Source organism: Seriola dumerili, unplaced genomic scaffold (assembly GCF_002260705.1).
Source record: "Seriola dumerili isolate Sdu_G_001 unplaced genomic scaffold, Sdu_1.0 BDQW01000122.1, whole genome shotgun sequence".
NCBI classification, from domain to species: Eukaryota; Metazoa; Chordata; class Actinopteri; order Carangiformes; family Carangidae; genus Seriola; species Seriola dumerili.
In genome coordinates, this window is record NW_019174377.1 from 2251618 (window position 1) to 2276493 (window position 24876).

Genomic DNA, 24876 nt, shown 5'->3' on the forward strand with positions numbered 1-24876 from the left:
AAAAACAAATGCACTCTTAACCCCTGCTATTGCGCTTCCATGTAAAACCAAAAACCAAAAAAAAAACAGACACAGGGGTAAAACACATGTGACATATTCCACATGTAGACAGACACATCTACGTGAACTCACTCTGACACTGTGCATTACATAACTGATATAAGACACAAAACTCAGACGGCAACTGTCATTCTTACAATAAGTGTGTACATTAAGAAGAAAACATCGAACCAAGCTGTCTGCAGCCAAGTGCCGTATGAACTAAGAGTATGGTTTTCATTACCAACAGACCCGATCTGGCTTATTTGAAATAAAAACCTAAATGATTTTGGGTCATATGACACTTGATTAAAGACTACAGTAGCACTACAGAAAGTATTATGAAGAAAAAATGTTCTAAAATTCAATATAATTGTTGCATTTTCAATGACACTGCAGCCCAATGACAGTTATAGGGTGACAACTGTCGTTTGGGTCCTGGGGTGAAAAAGTAGACATGTAGGTAAATCTCAGTTTTGTAGAATAGAACATGTAAATTAATGTACATATGTAAATATGGGTGGGTATAGAGAAACGGACCATACCTGGCTTTTATAATTTTACATTACAGTATGTATGAGGTGATATATTAGATCTCCTGTAATGGCAGCACTGCACCAGTGAGTGACATTTTGTAATCCGTCAATCAAACACGAGCAAACTCCTCACACACCATCATGTATATTTACTGAATTGCTGGTTAAGATCAACATGAAGTATCTGATTTCTCACCATTTGGGTGCAACATTTTAGTGAAACTGTTACGGTTTTCTACTCTAATCATGAACTTTTAAAACCTACACACACACACACACACACACACACACACACACACACACACACACACAGACAAAATACACCTAGCCACACTTCAGTCGTGCAATCTCAAAGTGTAAGAAACCACACACACACACAAACACACACACACACACACACACACACACACACACACACACACACACACACACACACACACACACACACACACACACACACACACACATTTATTCTATGTAGTTTCATTTAATAAGCCGACCAGTGGCTGCAGAGGATTGGTGGTTGAGATGCCTCTAAGTCGTGCAGCTCACTTGGCTTTAGTTTACATCCTCATGGGGTTTGAAGAGTGTACTATAATCATAGAGGTTTTTTAGCTACTCATTTTCATATTTTCTCATTATGTTGTTACAAGCAATATGGCAACATGTCTGGAGGACTGGATATTTATTGGCTGAAGTTACAATTACATGTTTTTATTTGAGCTTTTTCTTATTACTATTCTTACTCCTATTAGGATTATTATTAAATGTTTTCAAGCTGAAGTGTTGCTTGTAGGTAAGAAGGATAAAAAAACATTCATTTCATGACCTTTGTAGATTGCATTTATATAATATTACATTTTTCTGTATGATGTTTTTACTCTTGAAATAAAGAAGGGATGTATTTTAAACACTGTCTTGTTTGCAGTTTTTCCTGTTGACATAGAGTTGTGGCTTTCTATTGTTTATTTGCTGTTGTTGTCAGTGTGTGAGTTATGGGTGTGTGTAATTGGGGTGTGTGTGTGTGTGTGTGTGTGTGTGTGTGTGTGTGTGTGTGAGAGAGAATGTCTGGTCAAAAATGAGTTGAAACTCCTAAAGCATAAATAGCAATAGCCTGTCTTGTTTGTTAGGCAGTATCTCCCCCTAGTGGTGGTCTGGTGTTTATTCAATGAAAGGACCGCTGGTGATGTAAATCAAGTGTAGCTAGTGCAAATGAGATTAGCAAGAGGCTCGGCTAAACTAAACCTGGGGTTGCTCTTCCCACAAAATATGGGTACTACTTTCCAAACTCATAACCGATAGACTGACCTCACAGCTAATTGCTCTGGTTTAAAATACCACTTCTCAGTAGCTGCACTGTTCTAACCATCAGAGACAAGTAAATAAATACAGTGACATTAAAGAAAAGTAAAAGCTACCTGCTTTCCCAAGAAAATGTCTTTTAGAATGATAGTAATACTCATGGCTATTATGCAAGAATCTGGCTTCACACAAATTAGATTATTAGAAGTCCTGTGTAGTACATGTTACAAATAAGAAAAAAAGTACCACCACAACCATATTGTCAAAATTTGTACATATTTATTACAACATGATTTTTACTTCCACACACACACACACACACACACACACACACACACACACACACACACACACACACACACACACACACACACACACACACACACACCACTCCAGTACATTCAAAACAAGCCTTAAAAGTGACCAAACAGAGAGGGAACACAGACACTTTGTCAGAGGAAGGTGAGCTGAGGAAAACTTGCTCCTACACAAAAACATTATGTGCAGCAGCTGTCCAGTCAAAAAAATTTACAAAACCACAGCTCTTAAGCACCATGTTCTTTAGATCTCTCAATACATTATAGCTTTTGAAACATTACCATTAACATTATCTTTCAATCCTTTAATTGCTTTAAGTCATGAATGCACAGCAGGTTTCAGATGAATATTTATAATCTTTTGTCATCATAACTGTGTTGTCTATGTTTTTCGTCTGTTCAAACAGATGCATTTCAACTGCCTAAAGACAGAGATTTCAATACAGTGCACTTGACTGTGTTTAAAATTCAAAAAGTGTTTCCCTGGTTTTTATTTACTTGCAGTGAAATTTCTAAATAAATACTATGCACATTCATTTTTGTTTATGTCTTCATAAATGAAACAAAAAAGGAAGAAAAAAAACCACTTACATTTGCTTAAAGAACAATATGGAAGGTTTAATTATGTCTTGGAAACACACTTACTTCGTCATAGAGAAGTCAGACGTCCTCTGCTTGCTAAACACACAACTGGCATTTTACATTGAAAAGCGCCCTGAGGCAGTTGTTGGGTGTCACAGAGAAAACTTGACAATAAGTACAGCCCCCACAACCTTTTCTATTTTTACCAAGATAGTTTCAGGTATTGGATCAGAGGTGTGTAGTCAAGCACTCGCTCGCACTTTTGGATTTTGATGTGGATGACTTGCTCTTCTTGGTGAGGTTACTGCGGACATCCTGCCCAGCCAGGAAGTAAAGGATGGGGTCCACACAGCTGTTGGCACTGGCAAAAGGTCGAGTGACCTTGTAGGCAATACTGGAGGCCTCCAGCAAATTACAGCTGACCTGATGAACATATAAAAATGTGACACACTGCTTTTAAAGCCATTGTAACACATTTATTATAAAAGAAAAATGTGTTTGTCCTCACCTGGGCTGGATTGACCTGCCTTAGGTATCTGAAAGAGTAGTAAAGACTCCGAGTGAGGTGGAAAGGGAGGAAGCAGAGCATGAACATTGCCAGCACGATGATAATCATCTTCACTGACTTCTGCTTGGATCGTCGGGCTGCCAGGCCTCCCCTCTCACCTTCAACTCCCCCTTCAGATCCACAGCTAGGCTCTAGAAGCTTCCGCACCATGAGGCCATAGCACACCATTACCACCATGAAGGGCAGGGCGAACATGAGCACTGACACAACTGAGCTGTATACCAAGAAGTCATCAAAGAGCTCTGGGCTGGTGGTGTCGTAGCAGATCCGCTCAGTGTCCATATCCCTGGCAAAGGAGATAACACATTACAGTAGTTTCAGATAATTAAATGCAATTGCTACCTTGTTTGGCACTGAACCACAGATGAAGATAGGAGAGTTGAAAGAAAGGAGATAAAATGTAAACTTATTAGCCAGCAGGGTGATCGTTCATTCGTGTGCCATTAAGGAACCCTAAGATAAGACACTTGGCAAAATTGGTGTGCCACAAAAATCAATAGTCCACAGTTTAACACACTTTCAGTAGAAAGTAAAGGGGAAATAAAGGGAAAAAGAAAGAGAGAAAGAAAGAAGACAGTTATACAAATTTGAATCACCTAGTTCTTGAGAAGTAGAGAACAGGTGCCTGGCAGAATAAAACAATGGCCCACACTGCCAGAGACACCAGCCTGGCCCGACGAGCGCTGACCCAGTACAGGGAGCGGACTGGATAGCAGATGCCAACAAACCGATGCAGACTGATACAGCACAGGAACAGTATGGAACCTACCAGAGTGAGTTTATGATTAACTATTGTTGTAAATTGTGTTGAATTTGTTTTATTTTACCACCTGTTTATCAAATTGTATTGTTTCATAACATAATGTGTTGTGGAGTGTCCCCTTGTGTCTCATTGTGTTGTCAGGTCAAATAAATGTACGCCTAATGGAATCTATGGCATATTATATATCATGTCACACCATAATACAGTGTATCTTATCGTAACATCGTATCAATTTGCATAGTATGTATCATATTGCACCATAATATCTTCTTATTGTATTATATCTTATTTCATAATACCCTGCTGCTCTTTGACAGTTTTATATCAATTATATTGTATTGTATTCCTTTGTTCTATATTGTACTGAACTGTTACATATTGCAGCCTAGTGTCATATGGTATGTTTACATATTGTAGTGTATTGTACTGTATCGTAGCATGTCGTATCATATCGTATCGTATTGTCTAATATCTCATATTCTCCATTGTGCTATATTGTATCATATCAAATCGTCCTGTGATCATACTGCCATAACTGTGAGATGTTGGGTCTATACCATGTCAAAACTGTACCATATAAATTGGCATAAAACAGGAACCGTATAAGCTTGCAGAATGGCTCGCTGAAGGGCCAGTCGTTCTCATCAGCATAGTAATAGATGAGGAAGGGCAGAGTGAAGATGTAGAGTGTGTCACACATCGTCAGGTTGAACATGTAGATAGTGGATGGCTTCCAGCGCTTTGTGCGGAACACAATCACATACAACGCTGTGGCGTTCAGCGCCAGGCCAATCACAAAGACCAGGGCATAGCTGACAGGAAGGAGAATATATTTAAAATCTTCATTAAATTCACAGTAGAAGGCACTGCGATTGCTTTGGTTAGTGTTGTCGTTGGCAAAGGTAGCCATCTTGATTGTGGGAACACCTGGGGGAAAGATAAGAACAGTTTAGGATTATGAAATTCAATGCAATGTTATATCATACCATTTGTTCCAGTGTCCAGCATTTGAACCACATGCATTTAGTAAGTCACAACTATGTAGAGGTTACCATCCATTCAGAAATAGAGAGTGTGGAGACAGAGGCAACAGTAAGAAAGTGAGATCAACGTAGATTACATTTTAGGATGCCCCAAGTCATTCACTTTGGCATGCCTCAGCAGCACAGTCCTGTATAAGTCATGCTGTGCTCTAGTATAATTGACTAACCCAGTGTGATTTCGCAATCGAATTTACACAATTCCGCTTATAGCTTGAGTCATGGCATTTTAACGTCATTGTACATTTCATACAAAGCAAATCTTTTTAATGCTGACTTCTTTTAATCCCCCTTTTCTTTCTGAGTGGGTGGTTGAGTAAATGAGATAATTGTGAGAAATTGAGAGGATATTAAAGCATATTTAAAAAGTTAAAGCATATCTAATTATAATAGGCTATCCTAAACAACTTTTCTGGCTGCATACATGAATCAGAGTGTAAGTAAGTATACAATTAAAGCAAGATGTGGCTTTTATGTTTATGATACGGAGACAAGTATATGCTCTATGTCTATAACAAGTTGTGCTGTTCCACCACCTGGCCCAGCAGGTTTAACTAATGACACATGCCAAGCCCTTTTGTATTTTTTTCCTCCCCTCCAAACGAAAATAAAAACATAAGTTTTTTAACACATCTGAGCTGCAGAACACTCACATTTGTGCAGACTTGTGTGGCGACAACTTTTTTCTACAAAACTTTTAGTGCAGCTGTGTTCTCACGCAGAAAAACAGCACTCATTCTGGCACGGCATGTCAAAGTTTCCAAAACCTCGGGACAGTGAGAGGGAGAGACAGAGGAGTAACTTTTTAACTCAAACCAGACCCTGTTTTGAAACCCTGTTCAAATCTTTCTCTGTGTGTTACTCACTGGCATGCATGCTCCATATTTTAACCTTAGTCCATTTTTCTACTCATCTGTAAATCTGTTTACCCGCAAACTCATGTTTAAACCTGTCAGGTAACTTCACACAAATGATGCCTTTACAACTTTACATGCAAATTAGACAGTATGATACCAGACTTACTGGTTTCTCAGTTTACAGACGAGTTAACCTACGGCACTTTCTCTGACATTATTTTATCTTTATCAAAAACATTGCCTCTTGCTCGCTCTGTACCCTTCGCTTACTCCTTTTTTCTCCTCAAAACAGCCCCGGGTTGAATTTAACAGATACCAGACCTCAGACAGTGTGGCCCCTTTTGTAGTCCCCACAAATACTCCTGACTTGCTGTGTGCATGCTGAGCATGCTGAGCACTACTGACTTTTCAGCAATAATGTAATTGGTCTTAGTTTTTGTTCAAAAAATATTCCTGTGGTATCCCAAGAAATATACTAAAAAGCACCCATCCAAAAAGGCAAAACCTCTAGAAGAATTGAAATTACTTACACTGTATGAGTGCTATTTCTTTTCAAAGACTGTTCTGAGTTGACCATCCTGTGTAATGTATCCTCATTCTTTTGAGTCGAGTTGGTACAGAGTGTATCTGGTGTTGTTTATGGCTGAATGCCTAAGTCAGATACTTGAGTGAGTGTAAAGCCTCTTGAGGTGTGTGCTTGTCTGACAAGCTGTAGCCTGTATAGGACTACTGTATGTGAGCAGTTGGGCCTGAGGCTCACTGTCCATTTGACAATCTGTTAGTCAAATGGACAGTGAGCAAAACAAGTCTGTCACCAGCTTAACGTGTTCAAATTATTATTTTTTTTGTTTCTTAAACTCAGAAAGACATTATTCTTACTATTCTTATAGTAGAAAAAAACATAGTGGTGTTTTTATTAAATCCCACATAGACTAATAAATGTAATCATTACTGTGATATGTTCAGGCCTACATAATTATCAACAATTACTTTTCTTTGTAATCTATCTTTTAATAAAGCAGGGGGATTAAAACAAATTCTTATTGTAATTAACTATTATTTAATTAATTAATTGATTTATTCTACCATTTATTCTATCAGAGAGAAAATGCCTTTTGAGGACAGGTAAATCTTAGTACAAATAACACACATCTATTAGCATAAAGATTTTGCAAGCAAAGAATATTATATTTAATTTTCCTGCCATGCAATCAAAAAAAAATATATTTATAGTTTGTATCTGCAACAAGATACAGTGGGCCTGATATGCATACTGAGATTCAATATGAAAAAACAAAAACAAGCAAATAAACAATATACATAGAATGTCTAACCTGCAAATTCTTGCGTTTCACACAAACATAGAGCTCCTGAATTGAGACAAGCCATGTATGATGCATTTAGTACTTATGAGCACTTCACTGTAAAAAAAATCTTACCTCTGTTTGGCCAAAGGAATACAGATGCTCCTATGTCAAATCATAAGAGAAATCATGAACCATAAACATCCTGGCAGGATCCTAACAAAAACAATATGATCCAACAATGACTGACAGCCATTTTCTTCTGTGCTGCTGGCAGAAAGTTATGAGTGTGGGCGTAAAGAGATACATTTGTTTTCTCTGAATGTGTGTGTGTGTGTGTGTGTGTGTGTGTGTGTGTGTGTGTGTGTGTGTGTGTGCATGTATTTGAATATGCGTGCGTTATTTTAAAGTGTCATACTGAGAAGAAAGGTGAGAAAGAATACTTAATGGCTTACCTGCTCCAGAAACTTTGTGTATTAATGATTACACAGCCCTTAACCTTAACCTTGGCTATAGCACGTAGGAGGCATGAAGTAAAATACTTGCCCTACCAGCTACTTCAATCTGTCTGGCCAAAATTCATGCTTCTGGGGGTGGGGGGTCAAAAACTGTATTATTACCACTCACTTGTTTGTGTAAGACATTGCTGCTTTGAAACTTGCCAACCATATAACAATCAGCTGTAGTCTGGCACCAGCAGTGTGAGCACTTATATTTCTGAGCAACAATAACATTGATTGCATTTCTCCCATCAGTAACAAGTACATTTTAACCTTGAGAGGTTTATTTAAATTCCTATATTACACTGGTCACCCAAGTATAATGATCTCTCATTATACTGACATATCCCACAACACAAATATTTTAATACCTGATTAATTTTAAACCATGAGCAACCACACCCAACATACAAAATCTACTCACTGTATACAACCAGCTGCTGCTGGTGCCAACTCATTACAAGGGTTTCAGACCCCCTCCATTGTAATGTATTCCTTTAATTGTTCACTCAGCACCCACTTCCAATGAACCCAGTGACCCTATTTTTGGTCTACTCCCTGATACCCCACAGATTTTTGAAAAGTACACAATTGTCTAATTAATAATAGCAGGATACATTATAAATCAGTCATTTAGATTTATCAATCTTTATTTTTATTGATGTTTGATATCATCATTTCAGCTGAAGCCTAAAAATAATATTTTTTGTATTTATTATCATTTTTTAAAACAATCCGCATTTGAGAGAGGAGAGGTGTATTTTGTTTGTTTCCATTTCCCCGGTCTATTTCTGTTTTAAATTCTATTTTTTGTCTTACTCCATGATCGATTTTTCTTTGATCGACTGCGGTTTCTTGTTGCTATGCAGGTCTGCAGGACGCAGCCTCCTCCTGCCAGTGTCAGGTTTTTGCTTTTTCTCCTTCAGCAAGCTGAGGCAGCGCGGGAAAACATTGATGCATAGTGGTTAATGGCCCCAGGTTTAATTTACTATCCTTCTAGCTCTTTGGTTCTAAACTGTTCTGAATACGTGTTCATCAGGGTTACTGTCGAGAAAAAGGCAGAACAAAAAGGATGTCTCTCTGCTCCTGATGTTTTTGAGCACAGACGAGGTGCTATCCCGATCTTTGCCACATCGGGGCGCTGTTGGCCTTAGTTGCTGAAGGGGAACCCCATTAATACCACCCCATCCCTTCCCTCGGCTTTTTCTTCTCCGCCTGTTTGCTCCCCTGCTCCACAACACAGTACAGTACACACTAGTGCTCTAGTAGTGGCAGTAACCAACACAAGTGTGTTCAGTCTCTCCTCGTAGCGTCAGTTTCTGCTCTGTATAAACTAGCCATTTATCATCAATCATGGCCGCCGGAGTACAAATCTAACTCCCGTCTTTCCTCCCTGTCGTCTGAAGGGGAGGATTTTTGTTTGAGGAAACACAATATTAGCCCCACACTGATTTGGATTTCCTCTTGGAATTACAATACATCTCACAAGGGAAATACCATTCATGTCAATACTCCAAAATGCAGCCGCCGCCGAGGAAGGTGAGTGATTTCCAGAGTCCGTTATGTCTAAGCTGGGCTGTACAGACAATGACAGATAACTGTGTAGTAATCTTACATGCGGATATTGTGTTTTACTAACCACACGAACAGCGTCTGATGCTGAAGGCTTTAGTAAATTAAAGTGGGGGGAAAGACATTTGCTAGCCAACATTAGCAGCATTTGCTAGCTAGGTTAGGTAGTAACCTAGTGACATTAATATGCATCTGTCCAGCCGTTGTACCGTGAACCGTCAAACGTCAAATAACGTTAGCTAGAAAACGCTAGGTGGGCTAACATGAAGCGTTTCATACAAAGCATCGGAACATATTCGTAAGTAATTATGATATTTCGGTTTCCCTTTTAATATGTCCTGTAGGAGACATAACTTTAAACGAAAAAGAAAATACCATTTGCATATTAACTTATGGCATTAACATTATAGCTAGTATCGTTTCAGCAATTAATACAGTCCACGATTAAACGTCAATTTAGTGTAGCGTCGATGTTATTTTGCTCAATTATATATCGTGAAGCTGTGACAACAGTCCCTTAGACAGCATAACAAAAGCTGTCGTCTTTCCACGTTGTGATGCTTCTTGTCTCAAGGGAAGACCTTCAATACATCCGTGGTCACATCAGAGGCTGAGCTGACAAAAGCAGCTAACACACGCACAGAAAGAGAAGGCATGCTGGTTATTGATTCTGTATGGGCTGATAGAAGACCACAGTCTCCTATAGCTTGGTACCCAGTGTGTGTGAGTGTGTGTGTGGGAAGTTGCTGGTCCATTGGTTTCTATGAGTGTGTGTGTGTTGTCCTGAAATAGATGCATGAGAGCCAATTACCCTGCTGTGAACCTCTGTGCAGTTTTCTCTTAATTACCACATATTCCCCCAGTGCCATTTATGCTCTGGGTTTCTAGACACAGACTGGCCTTGAACATGTCATGTCATGTCTGTAAAACACACACACACACACACACACACACACACACACACACACACACACACACACACACAGGAACAGGTCCTTTCATTATAGAGGCTGTGCAGACCACTATGGTTGTCATGTTGCACTGTGTGTGAGCAAGCGCACCATTAAAGTCATATTAATTTTGTTATATCTCATTTGTCAGCTGTCAGTGTTTTTCCAATTCAGTTTGCAGTGAAAATACTTACGAGAATAAAACAGAAAAGGTAAAATACTGATGTGTTACCCTCTGCCAATGTGGCTGGAACACTCAGTATACTCAGCTCACAGCACCACAGACAGTGTATCAGGATTTGGCTGCTGGATACTAATAATTTCTGTGCCAGCATTACACATACAGCCGACTCTAATATATTTGTTTTATGCAGCTGAAATTAAAGATAGGTGCTGAGGAGGTTGAAAAAAGGCAAAATGTTGCCACATAAATGTTATTTTTTAGATATAATAATAGTATATATTCATCTATCAGTTATTTCCTCTTTATACTTTGCATTTTCAGACACATCCTGGGATGATGGGAAGACACGACAACAAAACACTTTAAACTGACATTGTCGACAGTGACATCTCACCACAAGTTCAACCAACCAGTATCTTTAACTTGTCATGCTGTAACTTAACAGGATGCACATATCAGATGTCAACCAACACGAAATACCAAGGACATACATGTAATAATGTACATATATTGTTTGGGTGAATCTCATAATTTATCTTGATATAGATTTCCTGTCATCACTTAATCTCAGTTAATCGTTATTCTTCTCTCAGGCATACGTACACACACATTACAGGTGGGATATTTACATCAAAACCATAAAATATGCATATTGCTGTTTAGGTTAGGCTCCACTTTCTTAGCAGTATTATAGAGCTACCTGCTGCATCAGCTATCACTACAGCAGCTCTACCCTTTTCCTTCAACATGAACTCTAACGTACTGAATTTCTCTTCCACTGTGCCTCATAATTAACTTCTCTATGTCCAATCTTTTTCACTGTCGCATTCGTCTTCTTCCTGTCACTGACTGTCTGTCTTTCTCAGTCTCGCCATCTTCTTTTCTCTCCCTCCTTACTCTAATTCACACTTCACATTCTTCCCCCTTCTCTCATACATAACCTCTCCTCAACCGCTCTTCCTCTCACTTTGTCTCCCCATCACCCTTTTGCCCTTCCCCTTCTCCCCCTCTATCCCTGTGGTTTCCTATGAGTGATAGAAGGTGAAATCGAGTGAAGTCATTTTGCCCCGATAATGTAATGAACCACTCCCTCCTTATCTTCAAAGACACAGCACATGAAAGAAAGGAGCTCTGCAGTGTGTGTTGGTGTGTGTGTCTGTGTGTGTGTGTGTGTGTGCGTGCGTGTGCCAGTTTTGTGCACGTTATGTTGTTGATTGTTTTGTCTGAACAGAACAGTCATGAATTTGCCCACTGTTACTCTGGTGAATAGCTGATGGAATTTACCCGACAATACACAATGACCTTCACAGTGACTCTGTGCATGTTGGCAGGAGGTGTCTATATGTGTGTGTGTGTGTGTATGCTTGTTTGTGTTCTTATTAAGGGTGAGCTCTTTGTCTGTTTTTGTACAAGACTGTGAATGAATGCAGGTTACAGCCCCTGGTCTGACCACCCAAATGTATATTTGTGTATGAAGTGATATAGTTTGTATCTTTTCCTAACGCCCATGGACTCAGTCACCTTTCGCTGCAAAATGCCTCCTCCAGCCAGCTTCTCCAAAAGACTGACATAACCCTGATGCTGATTGTTAACATTGACGGATTACTGATGGGAGTGTGTGTATGTGTGTGTTCCTCTCAGGTACTCTAGAGCTGAGCACACTCAAGATAGATGACAGGTAGATTGATAGGGGGTTAAAATGTTTGTGTGTCTGTGTATGTAGGCCACAGTGACTCAGGAGCTGAATTTTTTTTTTTTTGGTACTGAGAAGCTATACTTAAAGTACATAACAATCCAAACTTGAGTTAGCCCCTTTTGTACAATCCACCCATTCATAGCTAAAATAAAAATCCGTCTCTGATGTTGTCTATCAGATGTGGCAGATACTGATTTAATCATGGAAATCAGAAAGCAATAATGATTTTTATCTGTATTTACCTTATCAGTGCATATGACGAAAAGAATGTCTTTAATGTTTTGCATTGTGCATTCAATGAACTTAACTGGGGGATGGAAGTAGTTTCCTTTCTCATTATAAAGCAGGTCTAGGTTCTATACTAATACTGTGAAAGTATCAAAATGTTCAGTCCACAGAGAAATGCACACAGCCTGCATTCAGAGACTGTGCCTTAAAACGAGGACTTAAGTAACTTTATGATGTCACAACAAAGCAGTCACCGCATGCCCCAAGCCCGGGCCACCTGGACCCACCATCCAACCTTGCGGGATTCGGGTTCTCCGAGTGTTTACCTGAACTTTACAATATTTTTATCCGATCACTCAGAAAACAGCCAATCTTTCTGATTGGCTCGCCAACCTGTTCTTACTAGATCTCCAGAGGGAAGCCTGAGAGAGGAGGTGTAAAACTACATTGAAATGGTTTCTGGTACTTAAAACCACAAATAAAACTTCTTATGGACATCAAAACTTCAAATAAAACACTGGAAAAGTGTAAAATATGGGGACTTTAAATGGAATATCTTTGGTTTGGGACTGAAACAAGACATTTTAAGTTGTCACCTTGGGCTCCAGTCCAGAACTTTTGAGAGTCCAAGGTCACTATTATAAATTTGATGTTCCATAGACTAAACAATGATTCCAAAAAATAATCAACAGATTATTTGATAAAGAAAATAATCGTTAGTTGCAGTCCTGTTGGATAATGTTGCTGCATTTGTAACATTGGTGTGTGACTTTTGGTTATTTCATGCAACATTTAATCTAACTGGGGTTGGTTGATATGGCCAATGAGAAAAAAATCATTATTAATTGTTGATGTGTATATGATTTTCAGACAGGTAGAGGCATTCATCTTTCTTTGAGCTCCTCTATGGAAAGGAAAAGGAAAGCTCTACTGATAACCAAAATCACAGATGATATGTATTTTCATATCTCATTATTGATATTTTATGATTATATCAATACTGAAGGAGAGATGATTTATTGTTGTGTTGGGTTTTATGTAGGTGAATGTGAGCCAGGAGATAAATGACATGTCTGCAGAGCAAAGATGAATAAATGACAAATTCTTTACTTGACATATCTTTTCGTTTCCTCCAGGTCAAAGTGACACAGGAGCTGAAAAACACACACACGGATCAGATGACAAGACTGCACTTTAAACACCAGACCGAATGTGACCTGCTGGAAGACATGAGGTATGAACGAGTCTCTTGGTCACATGCTTGTACTGACACAATCTTGATCTCGTCCACTGCAAAAGAACTGAGGAATGCGCTGACCAACTGCCAAATGATCTGAAATCTGGTCATCATTGCTGACCGCATACTCACATGAACACAGCCATGCACAAAAAGAGAGAGAGAAACAACAAATGAGTGAGGGAGGAGTGGCATGAGAGTGAAAAAAAAGGAGGAGGGGTATTGTCATATTTCAGTTTTTTGAGAAGGACAAAGGGTCGGGAAAATGACGAAGGAATTTCCTGCTGCCCTCTTCCTGCTCTCCAACTCCTTCATTTCTTTCTTCCTCTCTTTCTTATTTTCCAAATTTCAATCCGTATCTCTGTCTGTCATCTTTTCCTTCTCCCTCAGTTCCATTTTTTTTCTGTCTCTTTTACTCTGACTATCTTTTTTATCTGCCTCCCTAGCTCTCTTTTTCATTTTGGCTTTGCTCTGTTTACTCATGACGTGCAAGTCTGGCAGTTGTCCCTTTTTGGATTTGGCAATGGGAGGAAACCCTGGTTCCTTCACACGCTCTCATTTTCTGTGTTGACTAAGCATTGATTATTTATGACAGCAAACTCGCTAATACTCTCTGCTTCCATCCCTGTTTTTCTCCCTGTTTCTCATTTTCACGCTATCTCTACCTCTTCTCTCTCTGAGACTTCTCTCTCTTTCTCCTGCATGCACTCTTGGGGGCAGCTCCAGCTGTTTGAGAACAGATTGCCTTGTTGCTGCTGGGTTTTGGAGAGTGAACAAGGCCCCGGTCTCACTTGTGGGACAGGGGGAGAGCCAGTTAAGCATATGCAACCACAATGTGTTAGTTCTTTCAGTCAGTGAGGGATGGAGCTACATGCCACTGGTTAAAGATCTCCATGTTGACTTTGTCATCCTCAAAGTTGAAAAGACACTGCCTGCAGTGTTTTCACAATGCGTTCCTCTAGCCTTTAATGTTTTGTAATTATTTCTGATGACACATTCTCATGGTCAAAAAAATCAGGAGCGGCAGGGGGGTGCAGTGATTAGGGAGAGTGCCTTTCGATTGGGAGGCCTGGACGCAAGCCCCTGCAGCAACAAGCATCTGCTTTGTCGATGTGTCCTTGAGCAAGACACTGAGGGCCTATTAGTTTTTCTCTAGCTGATGTGGCACTCATCTGACTTATTGGGGAAGATCAGAAGGGCTGGGGGATATCTGCAATTCACATCAGAAGCAAGATGGCCTTTGCGGTAAACACTAACGCTGACCGGCGTTACTGTTGTCACACCCAGCTGTCTTCAGCAGTACAGTACATGAGGTGCTGAAAGAACAGCAGCCGGCTAAACTGTCAACTGTTTTCACTAATACCAGTGAAATGACTGATCTGTTGAGTGGACATAAATAGTTTTCAAGTTGGCCATATGAGAAATATGGAGCAAGAAAATGGGCATTACTTTTTATTTATTGATTCTTTTCCTTTTTTGCCCCTGTATGTATGTATGTATGTATGTATGTATGTATGTATGTATGTATGTATGTATTTAGACATAGTTGAACTGGAATTGCTGGAATTTCTGACAAGATCAATCGATTAGTCAATCAACACAAAAATAACTGTCAACAACTTTGCGGAACACCTCCTGGTTCCAGCTCCTGCATTGTCAACCAAATATTTTTGGGGTATTTTTGACCTGTTGCTCAGACAAAATCAGATATTTAAAGATTCACATTTGACAAAGAAATTGTGACGTACATTTTTATATGTAATAATATACAATGAATAATTAAGCCATGCAGTTCTACATAGGGAAGTAGCCTAACACTTAATGAAGACTCTAAAAACTCTTCCTCTTTTAAACAAATACGTCTCCCACTGACTTTTGCAGCAGGGATTTCCACAGAAAGAAGTAATTATTGACATTTCCCTGTTCAGGGTCAAAATACTGCCATAATTACGCCTGCAAACATACAGTGAATGGACTATAGTAGGAATCTAGACCGTCTGCTAACTGCAGGACATTTACAATAATTAATTATCATTGCCCCTGTTAAAACACACTTTTGATGGGATTGGACTGAAACTACAACTCTGAAATTGTTTATATGAACTTAAATCACTTGGCTTGACTTTTAATAAGGTGTTGACTACTAAATAACCTCCAAAAAACAAAAACAAAAAAATCGTCTTTAAAATAGCTGGAGTCTGCAGGACAAGAAAATTGTGGCCATATAATGAAACATACACAGTTGACAGACTACAATTTCCAGCTTAAAGCCTACAGTAGATTTTAACTCTTAAATCTCGAAAGCTGCTCTGAGGTTATTTACCCTAATTAATCCACAGGCTGGCTTTAATCAAAACACACACTGGTCACACTTACGCACATACACAAGTTGCTATAGCTATAGTTAATTCAGCACCTTTTTTGACCAATTGTCAAAGAAGTGAAAGGTAAAGAATAAAAGAAAAAAGAAAGAGCACCAAATGGATAGATAGATATAAAGAAAGAAAGAGAAAGGACAGTGTCTTTAATCCTCTGAGACTGCATTTTAGCTGGACTAGTTTTAGGAGAGAGGATAAGGGAAAGAGAGAGAGAGGAGAAAACTATGACGGTTGGTGTACTCAGGGAGTCAACTTGGTGTCCTCAATCCAGCTAAATCCTCCATACCCTTATGTCTGCCTCAACAGCAAGACATACACACACACATCACCCAGTGCTGACCATAAAAGAAGGCAAGTCTCATACAAACCTGTATTCACCTTGCAGACATTTAGTAATGTTGACCTACCTTTCACTTTTGCTGTGAATGAAGCTGTGACAGTTCTAAGTACTGCAATTGTCTTATATTGGTTGTATCTGTAGGTTTGGATCAGTGAATGAAACTGAATTGCAAAAAGGCCATCATCATGGCACTATGCTTTGCCCTGCAGCACTGTGGCAAAAATGGTGTGGTGTGCCTTTGCAACAGTGTATCCCTTTTGTAATGATTTTTTATTTTTATTTTTTTTAAATCACAACCTGCTACAAGAGAATTTGTTGATAGGCTGTGATGTCAAATACCAGAGTTTCACAGCAGAGTGGACGCTGCATAGAGCATAATTAATTGTGGAGATGAGCTGAGAGTAGCCAATGCCTGGACTAGATTGGACTGGACTGGCCTAGAATTTGGGAATTAATGTGATTTAGGAATTTACCCCACCCCTCCCCACTTCTGTGTTTTGTGTAGCACATTTGCATGGAATAAATGAAATTTGTGTTTCACTCAAATTTATTGACCAAATCCTAGGAATTATCTGCAGATATCATTAAAACATAATGGGTCTCCATGCTGAGTAGCTAGATGAGCCTCCCCAATTTGAACCCAGAATGCTATCATTAATGATTTTCTCTGCAGCCTACATAATTTAGGAAGAGGAGGAACAGATATTCAAGGATTCATTTGGAAACAAAAGACCCAGGCTAATGCAATGCTGATTCACACCCTGCTAATATAATTAGGCAGCCTCTGTAATTGGAGAAATGACAGCACAGACAACTTCTGGTATTATTCTAAACCACAAGAGGATGAGAGGCTGAGATGGCATTAAGATGACAGGGTTCTTTCTGTCACAAAATGAGACAAAGGTGATCCATCAGCCATTACCTACCGAAGCTTTATTTATTTAGAGGATAATATGTTTAAACGTGTCACATCCTGAGCAGATAGCTAATTTAGGTTAGGGTAGTTTGTGGTGCTGTTGTTTTGGAACTGTGTTATACTGAGAGGATTTTCCAGTATATCTAATGTTTTGTCAGTGGGAAAAATGACCAGACAAACAACTAAGTTCTGAGTAACAAAAAAATAATCCAGCAGTGATGTAGTGCTCCCAATTTTCTCATTACCAGCATGGTCAGATTTTGGTAAAGGTGGCACAGAATTTGGAGCAATGACTCATCTACGTAACTGATGTTATATTTGGTTGTGTAATACAGTATTTCTGTTTCTGTTTTTGTCAGTATGTGCCGCAGCAGTATTTTCAGGATTTGTATAATAGGAAACACTATGCTCAATTAATTTTAGTCCCTGTCAGAGCAATGTGAACAGATACAATTTCCTCTAATTAATTAACCATGGCAGGGCACTAAGCAGTCCGTCAGTGTAGAAGCTTTATTCTGTGACAGATGCAAGCCTTATAATCTCACACTGTGACATCTCCCAACTTTCACTGCAAACTGCATTTTTGTTTGAGAAATGTCTTTGTGTCTTCACAAAGAGCTCTCTGACTTCTCTGTTTCAGAAACCACAAGTGATCAGAACAATAGTTTGCTGTGATGTTATAGCCACACTCCTTCATTTAGACTGAGAGGGAGCCGTTGGTCAACTCTTTCTGCTCCCGTTTCCATTTCTGATTTGGTCACAGCATGATAATAATGATCTGGTGCTGGAATTCTCTTTTCCTTTGACCTCCACCGCATGGAAGTCAAAGCACACCATAAGGCTTTTGAATCAGATAGGCTCTTGCTTAATAACCCCAATTTTAAGCCTGATGTAGTCATAACTTCTGGTTTTTCGAACTGTGCAGAGTCTGTTCTCGTTTGTGCCAAACAGAGTAGCCCCACAAAGGGCTGTCACTAAAATTTATCTCAAGTACTTTTTCTCTTTATCTTATAGTGTGTGGAGATTTAGGATTATTGCATCCTGAATGACCAAGAGAAGCTTCCACATTTAAATCAAATATTTGAAATTTTTACAACCAGAATCTGGAAAATCTGTACACCATTCTGCAGTTTAAGCTTACTCCCTAGGGTTTAGTAATTTAGCAGTGTTTTCCAGGGGGTTCCCAGGCTTTAACAAGTGTCTATGGAATGAGAACTGGTGGGATGGGTTTGCTTGAAGTTAATGCCTTCAACACTAGAATACAGCCGCTTAAAGGATTTACATACAGTAGTGGGAACTTAGATTTCCTTAATTATAACATTCACTTCAATGTTTTCATTTTATTGCTCACAACTCATCGATTTTCCTTATTCTTAAATGAAATAAAAGTGTTTTTGTCCAAACGCCAGCTCGATCCTGGAGTGCAAATACTGCAGAGAATCTTCTCTATTATGCCTTGTGGTGATCACGCAGTGTGAAAACATGACCACCCTCCTCCGCCTCTGTCTCTGTCTGTGACTCATGTTGCTTATCCTGTTGTGACTGATCTCAGTCTGTGTCCTGTAAACCATTGATCTCAGCTGTTTTCCCATGTTTGATCATTCCCTCTCTCTGCCTTTCAACCCATTGCCCCCTTTGCCCTCAACACACACACACACACACACACACACACACACACACACACACACACACACACACACACACACAAACAAACACATAAATACACACACAGTACACACCTAATGTCCACTCTCAAGCACTTAAGTATTTCCTGTCAGACACACACTCATCTGCAAGTCGGGAAAATTTCTTTCTTCCATTCGTCTTCATGCACAGCTGATGCTGTCACTGCTTTTTGACTCGTGCACCGGACCCTTACAAACTTACACACATGATGGGCAGTCAAAGTGGTGGGGTAGAGAGAGAGAGAGAGAGAGGTTATAGAAGTAGTAGTGCAGAAAGAAGGGTCGAGAAAGCTGAGTGCACAAAGCCAAAGAGGAAAAGATAAGAGTAAAGAAGGGAAGGGAGACATAAATGTGGAGGTGGAGGGCGGGTATAGAGAGGTTTTAAGGATGGATAGAAATAGACTGTGGGGAGAACAAATGAAGAGAGGGTAAAACAAGGTTCAGTGGTACAGAGTTTGTGTGTCTGAAGATGCATGAATTGTCACACATGAAGTAAATCATATCCTTTCCTACAGTGACACAACAGATTGTTTCGTTACATGCAATTGTTATGATTGTTCTGTTTATTTTCATTCTGTCTTAAGAACACACACCGCCATACGCGATACATACATAAAAATGCATAGTGGGCGTGCAATATTTCTAGCTGGTAATTGGGTTTCCATGTTTATGTATGAGGTCTATGCCACAGTGTAACCATGGCAGCATGAAAAGCCTAGACATGTCCAACAATCCCAGAGAGGATGTGTGTTTGTCAGTGTGTGTCTATGTGTGTACTGGTAATGACCTGAGTTCCAGAGGCCCTACAAAAGTATACTGCAATACTAACATACCAAAGCAAAAAAAGCTTATTTGGGGTTGTACATGAATGTGTCGGAGAGCCAGCATTCATATTTGCATTTGTACTGTATGTGTGTGTTTTAGTGACAGAACCAGAGATTGAAAGTTGAATCTGTGTGTGTAGGCATTAAAGAAATTGATATTATTAAATAATAATAATTTTAATTTGAAATACTTCTAAATATATTGATTCCCTTGACTTGTATCCATGCTAGAGACAATTGCAGCTGCAGAATCAACTCAGTTCAACTCAGTCATTGCTTTCCAAGTTACAAGACATTTTGTGTGTTCCTTCAGAGTAAAGCCTAAATATTTCCTCAACTCGAAATGAGTCCAGTTTCTCAAGAAGCCGTTGGGCACACAGTTATAATGTTTTCCATTGGCACGGTATGCATGTCAGTAGGCGCTGTGGCTTAGTTGGTTAAAGCGCCTGTCTAGTAAACAGGAGATCCTGGGTTCGAATCCCAGCAGTGCCTTTTCAAAAGGCAGCAGGATGCTTGTATAAATGCTATTGATGCATTTAAAGAAAGGTGAGGAGATTTTCTTTCATCTGACCTTTTTCAGCAGCACTGAAGGAGGTGCTGTGACTTAGTCTGTTAAATAAACTAATAAAGTATAATTCAACAAAATACATTCATTTCATTTTTCAGCTTTTTTCAAAGGTCAAGGTCACTGTGACCTCACGTCCATCCCTTTCTTGTGAATCCAACATGTGTCAGGAGTAGTATGGGAGGCGCTGTGGCTTAGTTGGTTAAAGCGCCTGTCTAGTTAACAGGAGATCCTGGGTTCGAATCCCAGCAGTGCCTTTTCTATAGGTCAGTACAAGGGAACTAATATCGATCTGCTGTTGTATATTACAATGGATTAGCTACAGTAACATTTGTGTATTTCCAATCACGAGTAGTCATTTGTGATCACTGCCATTTAAAAGTCACAGGAATCTAAACTAGCTTTTTTATGCCTATGTGCCAACAACAGTGGTGGCCAGAGGCATTATGTTTTTTAGGTTGTCCATCCGTCCTTCTGAATGTTTGTATGTCAATAGACGTACTATTCTTGTGAGAGCAATATATCAGGAAGGCCTTGAGGAAATTTCTTCAGATTTGGCACAAATGTTCACTTGGACTCAAGGATAAACTGATTACATTTTGGTGTTGAAAGGTCAAAGGTCAATGTCACGTCCATCCCATTCTTTTGAATGCGATCTTTGTCAGCAGCCCTGCAAGAGGCGCTGTGGCTTAGTTGGTTGAAGCGCCTGTCTAGTAAACAGGAGATTGTGGGTTCGAATCTCAGCAGTACCTTTCCTGTAGGTCAGTACAAGTGTGTATATATATCAATGTGATAATAGAGCATTGTAGCAATTGTTGATTAGGTACAGGAACATTTGTGGGGCTCCAATCATAAGCAGTCATTTGTGATCACTGCCATTTCAAAGGCACAGGAAGCTAAACTAGTTTTCTTATGCCTATGTTCCAACAACAGTGGTGGCCATAGGCATTATGTTTGCAGGTTGTCCATCCATCCTTCTGTATGTTTGTATGTCAATAAACGTATCATTCTTGTGAATGCAATATCTCAGATAGGCCTTGAGGAATTTCTTCAGATTTGGCAAAAATGTTCACTTGCACTCAAGGATGAGCTAATTACATTTTGTTGTTGAAAGGTCAAAGGTCAATATCATGTCCATCCCTTTGTTGTGAATGTGATCTTTGTCAGCAGTCCTGCAAGAGGCGCTGTGGCTTAGTTGTTTAAAGTGCCTGTCTAGTAAACAGGAGATCCTGGGTTCGAATCCCAGCAGTGCCTTTTCTATAGGCCAGTACAAGTGAACTAATATTGATGTGATATTGTATATTACAATGGATTAGCTACAGTAACATTTGTGTAGTTCCAATCATAAGCAGTCATTTGTGATCACTGCGATTTAAAAGGCAGAGGAAACTAAACTAGCTTTTTTATGCCTATGCGCCAACAACCGTGGTGGCCAGAGGCATTATGTTTTTTAGGTTGTCCATCCGTCCTTCTGTATGTTTGTATGTCTTTAGATGTACCATGCTTGTGAACGCAATATCTCAGGAAGGCCTTGAGGAATTTCTTCAGATTTGGCAAAAATGTTCACTTGCACTCAAGAATGAGCTAATTACATTTTGGTGTTGAAAGGTCAAAGGTCAATGTCACGTCCATCCCTTACTTCTGAATGCGATCTTTGTCATCAGCCTTACAGCAGGCGCTGTGGCTTAGTTGGTTAAAGCGCCTGTCTAGTAAACAGGAGATCCTGGGTTCGAATCCCAGCAGTGCCTTTTCAAAAGGCAGCAGGATGCTTGTATAAATGCTATTGATGCATTTAAAGAAAGGTGAGGAGATTTTCTTTCATCTGACCTTTTTCAGCAGCACTGAAGGAGGTGCTGTGACTTAGTCTGTTAAATAAACTAATAAAGTATAATTCAACAAAATACATTCATTTCATTTTTCAGCTTTTTTCAAAGGTCAAGGTCACTGTGACCTCACGTCCATCCCTTTCTTGTGAATCCAACATGTGTCAGGAGTAGTATGGGAGGCGCTGTGGCTTAGTTGGTTAAAGCGCCTGTCTAGTAAACAGGAGATCCTGGATTTCGAATCCCAGCAGTGCCTTTTCTGTAGGTCAGTACAAGGGAACTAATATCGATCTGCTGTTGTATATTACAATGGATTAGCTAAAGTAACATTTGTGTAGTTCCAATCACGAGTAGTCATTTGTGATCACTGCCATTTAAAAGGCACAGGAATCTAAACTAGCTTTTTTATGCCTATGTGCCAACAACAGTGGTGGCCAGAGGCATTATGTTTTTTAGGTTGTCCAGCCGTCCTTCTGAATGTTTGTATGTCAATAGACATACCATTCTTGTGAAAGCAATATACACTATCAGGAAGGCCTTGAGGAAATTTCTTCAGATTTGGCACAAATGTTCACTTGGACTCAAGGATAAACTGATTACATTTTGGTGTTGAAAGGTCAAAGGTCAATATCACGTCCATCCCATTCTTTTGAATGCGATCTTTGTCAGCAGCCCTGCAAGAGGCGCTGTGGCTTAGTTGGTTGAAGCGCCTGTCTAGCAAACAGGAGATCCTGGGTTTGAATCCCAGCAATAATTAAGCTCAATATTCGCTGAATCTAACTTTTGAAATGTGAGAATTTTCTAATTTTCTCCTTTCCATCTTTTATATCATTATACATTGAATATCTTTGGGTTTGCGATTGTTGTGTTGATTGTATGCACATCATTTGTGCACATTTGTACGAAACAAACAGTTTTGTTCCATTAATTCCTAAGTTATATGCATTACGTATTAGATAAATAAATTGTGATAACTTGAGAAATAATAATAATATTTGTTTTGCTGCTCAAATCGTGTACAAACAAATGAGAAATGAGAAATTTAAATATTTGATTTCTAAAAAAAATTATTGGAGCACAAATTTTTTATTTTGTGTGCACAGATATTTTTCTCACATCTTGGGATGCAATGTTTGCACGGCAGTATTCCCTACAGATGTCAGTAATTCGTTACACTGTTGTTTAATTAGACGTCCAACCTGAATAATTAATGCAAAATTATGGCAGTGTACGGAATAGGCTGTGCAACAGTGTTAATGAGCAGCCTAACAGGATTAATTAGTAACAATTTAGGTTGGCTTATAAGAATCACTTTGTCATGGACACTTGGAAAGTTCTACTTTGTTTTTACAAAATTCTGGTGCTTATGTTATATTTCTACTGCCTAAGTTAGCTAAGTATATGACTTTCCTTAAAGAGCCGTATGTCACTTCACCTGAATGAATTGGTGAGCTGCTGCACACAGTCATGAACAGTCTATGTTGGACTGGTAAACAGTGATGTTACTATATGTTCGTGTATTTGTTTGTGGATGCATGGAGTCCGCTTCATTTCATACTAACCCCAGTCAGCTGCACACATTGTAGAAAGTGCTAGTTGCAGTGGTGGTGTTTGTTTGTGAGTATTAATTAACCATGTGAAAAGTGTTATAAATATGTAAGGGAAACACTGTCCTCTATCTGGATATTACAATGGAAATTTAGCAGGAAATGATCGGAGTTCTCTTTCTTTAAAGTGTTAAAAAATTCTCACCTAATTCAAACTTTTTGGTTTTGACCAGTTGACATGCTTTTAAAAATTCTTCCTTTTAAATCTTTCCCACACATCAATTCACAGTTGTCTCCAATCTAAAAATGTGTCTTTAAAATAATGGCATTGCAGCACTGTAGCTGGTTTAAGCGCCTGTCTAATAAATAGGATACGCCCAGTTCAAATCCCAGCAGTATCTTTTCACCTGGCAGAGGCACAGACTACCACCATTGACTTTGGAATAATGTTGTAAATCTTGTATATCTACTTTTAGAACTACAAATCACAATTCCCAGTTGCTAAAGAGTTGTCATCATTTATTCAAACAACTAGGCCTTGATGGCCAGTAAACCCCCTGCTCTTTTATCTTGTATAACATTTTAGTTTGGTTGTGGACATTGGAGGCTTATGAAGGCTGGTTATGTCTGAAACGTGATCTATTCTAAGTTGAAAGAGGTTGCTGTGGTTTATAATTTTTTTATACATCTGTCAATTTTATTTAAACACTGAAAGAGTATATAATTCTTCTGTTGCACACAAGAGGCTCCCTACAAAACAACAGAGCTGTGTTTGTCAGGACTTTGTACTGCAGCACGTTGATACTGACACAAAGAATACAAACGGCTGTCACTGTCGATCTAGTTCAGTTTGGAACTGAGCGCATGCATCTGTCCAACAGCAAGAAGAAAGAGAACTTTAATGCCCTGAGTCAAGAGACAATTTCGACTTTTGAGTTTTCACATTCACACTATTATCTCTGATCATCAGGTGTCTTGCAGGGTGACTTTGTTCAGCTCATTTTTATCTGACAACTCACACAAATGTTATGATTATGCAGAACTGTTCCTGTGTAGAATAAATCTCTGTCATTTTAATTTAACTAATTATAGTTATAGGAACTGACTCACCTAATTCTTTTGT

At 39.2% G+C, this 24876-nt stretch overlaps 2 protein-coding genes and 5 non-coding genes across 10 annotated transcripts in view; 6 read left to right on the plus strand and 1 right to left on the minus strand.

The window, feature by feature from the left end:
* Positions 1–2238: 2238 nt before the first annotated feature.
* On the minus strand, positions 2239–7552 carry p2ry2 (purinergic receptor P2Y2). Of its 3 annotated transcripts, none has more exons than XM_022748464.1 (5): positions 7444–7552; positions 4681–5034; positions 3941–4109; positions 3285–3630; positions 2239–3199 (listed from the first exon to the last, which is right to left on the minus strand). In XM_022748464.1, the coding sequence occupies exons 2-5, from the start codon at positions 5015–5017 to the stop codon at positions 3005–3007; spliced, it is 1047 nt and encodes a 348-aa protein (XP_022604185.1). In that variant the 5' UTR covers positions 5018–5034; positions 7444–7552; the 3' UTR covers positions 2239–3004. The 3 variants fall into 3 exon arrangements, with proteins under 3 accessions (XP_022604185.1, XP_022604186.1, XP_022604187.1); XM_022748465.1 differs by lacking the exon at positions 7444–7552 and adding an exon at positions 6535–6583; XM_022748466.1 differs by lacking the exon at positions 7444–7552 and adding an exon at positions 5801–5854.
* Positions 7553–9131: 1579 nt separating this feature from the next.
* fchsd2 (FCH and double SH3 domains 2) overlaps positions 9132–24876 on the plus strand; it is a 66194-nt gene continuing 50449 nt past the window's right edge. For both annotated transcript variants that reach the window (XM_022748495.1, XM_022748496.1), the window contains exons 1-2: positions 9132–9347; positions 13575–13672. In XM_022748495.1, the coding sequence (XP_022604216.1) occupies positions 9327–9347; positions 13575–13672 (119 nt within the window). In that variant the 5' untranslated portion in view covers positions 9132–9326. The remainder of the gene's footprint in view (positions 9348–13574; positions 13673–24876) is intronic.
* trnat-agu lies at positions 20237–20310 on the plus strand. Its single transcript has one exon. It is a non-coding gene; the product is annotated as a tRNA-Thr (tRNA).
* On the plus strand, positions 20567–20640 carry trnat-agu. The gene has a single exon. It is a non-coding gene; the product is annotated as a tRNA-Thr (tRNA).
* Positions 21564–21637, plus strand: trnat-agu. Its single transcript has one exon. It is a non-coding gene; the product is annotated as a tRNA-Thr (tRNA).
* On the plus strand, positions 22058–22131 carry trnat-agu. The gene has a single exon. It is a non-coding gene; the product is annotated as a tRNA-Thr (tRNA).
* On the plus strand, positions 22388–22462 carry trnat-agu. The gene has a single exon. It is a non-coding gene; the product is annotated as a tRNA-Thr (tRNA).